Source organism: Camelus ferus, chromosome 17 (genome assembly GCF_009834535.1).
Source record: "Camelus ferus isolate YT-003-E chromosome 17, BCGSAC_Cfer_1.0, whole genome shotgun sequence".
Classification (NCBI taxonomy): domain Eukaryota; kingdom Metazoa; phylum Chordata; class Mammalia; order Artiodactyla; family Camelidae; genus Camelus; species Camelus ferus.
In genome coordinates this window covers 31065121-31068996 of record NC_045712.1, presented here as the reverse complement: position 1 = coordinate 31068996, position 3876 = coordinate 31065121, and the positions used below count along the sequence as shown (strand labels likewise).

Here is a 3876-nt window from a genome sequence, read left to right as displayed (position 1 = left end):
TAGCGCCCTGACTCCTGCAGCTGCCCCCCGCCCCGCTGCCCAAACATCCAGTTCACTGATTTGTCCCTCAGTCCTGTCCACCCTGTGGGAGCCGACCTGGGCCCTGCCGGAATCCTAGGGGGAGCCTGCAGGCTCAGTCTGGGCAACACAAGTGGAGGCTCTGCTTTGGGTGGGGGAGGCGGCAGGGACAGAAATGGGACTGGAGTTCAGCCTGGAGAAAAGGCGTATTTAGCACATGCCCAGGTCAGAGAGAGGGAGGCAGATAGTAGGGGGCGGAGCGCGGTGGCACTGCGTACAGGTAGGTGCCAAAGGGCATTTGCATGACTATCAAGGCTGAGCCCGAGGGTACAAACCCAACATAGGGACAGATGGCTGAAGGCCGGGACCCCTGGAGATCCCAGTACCCGTAGGCGTTGGGCAGCCCCTGGTGTCTCACCCCGAGCAGGTCCCCCAGGGGGCCAGGACCCTGCAGCCGGTATCCCTGCCCTGCTGCTTGGGTGAAAGGGAGGGATGGGGTCCGCCTGGCTTCTGGCTCCACGGGGTGGCCGGGCTCGTCTCTGTTGTCCAGCTCCACGTGCGGATGTGGCCCTGTCCCTCTGCCCCCGCCTCTTCCTGTCCTCTGGCTGTTTCCCCTGTGGCGGCCTCGGCCTCTCTGTGCAGGGCGAGCGGGTTCCACGGAAGTGGAGGTCTCACGTCTCATGGGTTTCACGTAAGCAAAAGGTTTGGGGGCACGGCCTGGCAGTGCAGGGCTGGCTGCTCCCACGGGGGCTCCGTCTTCTGCATCGGGGCGGCCTTCCTGCCAGGGGCGTCCACCTGAGGCGGGGGAAAGCCGAAGGGTGAGGAGAGAGAGCAGGCCGACCGGGGAGCCCCTGGGCCGGGGGTGAGGAGAGGGGCTTCGTTTCATTTTTCATCAATGCCTCGTTTGCATCTCTAGGTCATACAAGTAAATACCGACAGTACAGTGAAAACTGGGAAATTTTGAAACGAGGGTGACAGAAGGTTGACGCACCGTGACCGGGGGCCGTGGCGCAGAAGCGTTTGGAAGGTCTCTCCTCCATGCGGAACCTGCCCGAGAGAGGAGCCCGTTAGTCTGAGGGCTCAAGCCACCCCGCCGCCCACGTGCCAGGGCGGGAACCCCGTCCCCAGCCGGGGCAGGAGCCGGGCTGGCGGATCGGGGACGCGGTGCCGGGGAGCTCGGAGTGGGGGGCTCCGATGTGCTCGGCTGTTTTCAGAGAGGAGCCGGCAGGGGCTGCCTGGGGGTGGGTTCACTGACTGAGCCCCAGAATTGGTGGCAAGGGGGGCGAGGTCGGAGTACCTCTGGCCAGTCGAGGGGGTTCTCCTTCCCCGAGGGAAGGGGGGGTGGGAGCAGAGGCGGGAGGAAGGGGCCGTCTGGGGGCTGTCCCCTGCCTGCGAGGGCACTGGGGGTCAGTCCCCACTGGGTAACGCACTCCGTACCTGGTGTCCCCGCTGTTGACGTCTCTGCAGCCGGCTCTGGGGGCCTGGAGTTTCGGCGCCGCTTCCAGGAGACCCTTCCAGGGAGAGGAGCCCGAGAGGTCGGGGGCCCAGAGGTGCCCACCGGACACGACGTGGCTCTGCGGGGCCGTCGGAGGAGCGTCGGGCGTGCAGGCTAGTCCTCCCCGAGCGCTGCTGGAAGCCCTCTGCGGTCGGCGGGGCCCAGGCCCTTGTTATAAGTCCGGGGAGGGCCCCGCCGTGATTGGATAGAAGCGCCAGTGGGCGGGGCCTGTGGGCGGGGCCGGTGGACACGCCTCGCTTAACCGAGGAGTTCATTGGGTTTTTCTACCAAAGGGCCCAGCCTTGAGGAAACGGCCACAGACGTTAAGGGTAGATTGAGTGGTTGACCCAATCATTACAGAAGAATGCATGATTGCATTTGTGTTGAGAGCCAGTGGGAGAGGAGTGTGGGGCCCCGGGAGTGGCTGATGGGAGGGCTTGATTCGGTTTGGTGGGGTGGGGCAGGTGGGTGTCAAAGCCCTCATCCAAGGGAGGGGTATGTTGGGCTGAAATGGGAAAGATTAGTGGACTCGAACCAGGTTGAGGGGGGAGGGGCGGGCAGGCGGGGGGAGAGCACACGCTCGGCTCAGGGGAGCCCCCCATCCCAGCCGGAGTGGCGGCCGGGGTAGACTGAAGGGGACCACTCGGGTTCTGGTCTTGTTCTCAGCACAGCGGAAACCACCGAAGGGTTCCAGGGGAGGCAGACTTGGTGATGGGATTAACATTTCATGGATGACCACGCTGGCAGTGACGTGGAGAGCAGACTGAGGGTGCCCAGCCTAAATCAGGAGGACGGGAGGCTGCCGCGGTCCCCTGGGCTGGAGGTGGTGTCCTGTTGGATGGGGTGGTTGGAGGCAGACAAGGAGTACGTCCATGGTTAGAGAGATGTTCACGAGGGAAGGAACCAAAGTCAGAGGGTCTGGACACACCCTGGAAGGAAGGAGCGGATGTGTTTAGATGGAAGATGTACCATGAATCTGCTCTGAGTGGGAAGGTCAGGAGCTTGGTTTGTACACATTGGGCTGAAGGAGATTTGAGCAACTAAGTGAGGGGAAGTCAAGTGGCAGTTTTGGGGTCAGGAGCTCAGAGAAAATGTTGAAGCTGGAGACCTGGGTGGGAGACGTCCCTGCAGGCTTCAAACCTGTGGGTGCGAGCTCGGTGGTCCAGGAGGAGAGCAGGGAGACTCGTGGGAACAGGATGGCAGCCATAGTGTTGTTTAAAAGACTCTTGTAAAATTACTGTGTAAATAATGCAGTTCCTCCAAGAGGTCCAATGTTATGTTTGTTTCTTTTCTCTTTTTTTAAAATCAGCTTTTTATAGGTACAATTTATGTTCAATAGAATGCATCCTTTTTTTTTTATTTCAAAAAGTGAAACTTCTTTATTTGGAATTCCACCTTGTATCACAATGGTTATTCAATAAATGTGAACTCTCCAACTCTTTTTTGTTAATCCATTTGAGGACTTAACATATAGACCTCTGATTGGCAGGAACACTGCCAACAAGTATGTTCCAAGGCCATCCTTTTTCAGTATGCGGTTCAGTGAGTTTTGATAAACGCACACACTAGTGAAGATGTGGGACAGTTTCAGCCCCTTTGCAGCCCACTCCTCCCCCAACCCCTGCAGCCCCTGCGCTCTCTCTGTCCCTGAAGGTCCTCTTTGCCCATTCTGTTCTCGAATTCCACATGAATGGGACCTGTGGCCAGTGCTTTTCTGCCTGGTGCCCTTAGCTCAGCTGCAGTGTGGGATGGACCAGTGACCCTTCCTCTTTAGTGCTGCCTGGTGTTCGGCTCTGTGAATGGCAGCGGTTCACTGACCGATGGACGTCTGGGTTGCTTCCAGTTTGGGGAAATTGTGAAAAAGCTGATGCGAAGGTTCACGGGCAAGTCTCTGCGTGGACGTACGGTTCCGTTTTACCTGAGTGAACACCCAGAAGTGGAGTTTCTGGGCCAAATAGCAAGTGCTCGTTTCGCTTTATCAAGACCGTCGCAGCTCCGTGCTGGCTGCACCAGTCAGGGCGGGAGGGGCCTGCGTGCCCTGCGTCTTCGCCAGCGCTCGGCTATTGTCTACCTTCAGCTCTTCTAGTGTCTGTGGAGGGCGATTCTCTGTAGCTCTGATTTGCATTTCCTGGATGGCTAATTACGTGCTTACTTTTTAAAATAAACATTTTTATCTTAGAAGAGTTTAAACTTACAGAAAGTTTGTGAACATAGGGGGCTCCCACGACCTCACACCTGGTTTCCCGTGTTATGTTAGCGCCTTCCGTGAGCACAGTACATTTGCCACAACTCATGGCAAATGTCAGTACATTATTATTAACTGAAGTCCATGTTCCGCTCAGTCTTCTCTTGTTTTTATCTAA

General features: G+C 57.9%; 1 protein-coding gene across 1 annotated transcript; it reads right to left on the bottom strand.

Moving 5' to 3' along the window:
* Positions 1-244: 244 nt before the first annotated feature.
* PRR20G (proline rich 20G) lies at positions 245-2387 on the bottom strand. The gene is made up of 4 exons (XM_032459441.1): positions 2382-2387; positions 1456-1592; positions 1010-1065; positions 245-813 (listed from the first exon to the last, which is right to left on the bottom strand). The coding sequence occupies exons 1-4, from the start codon at positions 2385-2387 to the stop codon at positions 245-247; spliced, it is 768 nt and encodes a 255-aa protein (XP_032315332.1).
* Positions 2388-3876: the final 1489 nt, after the last annotated feature.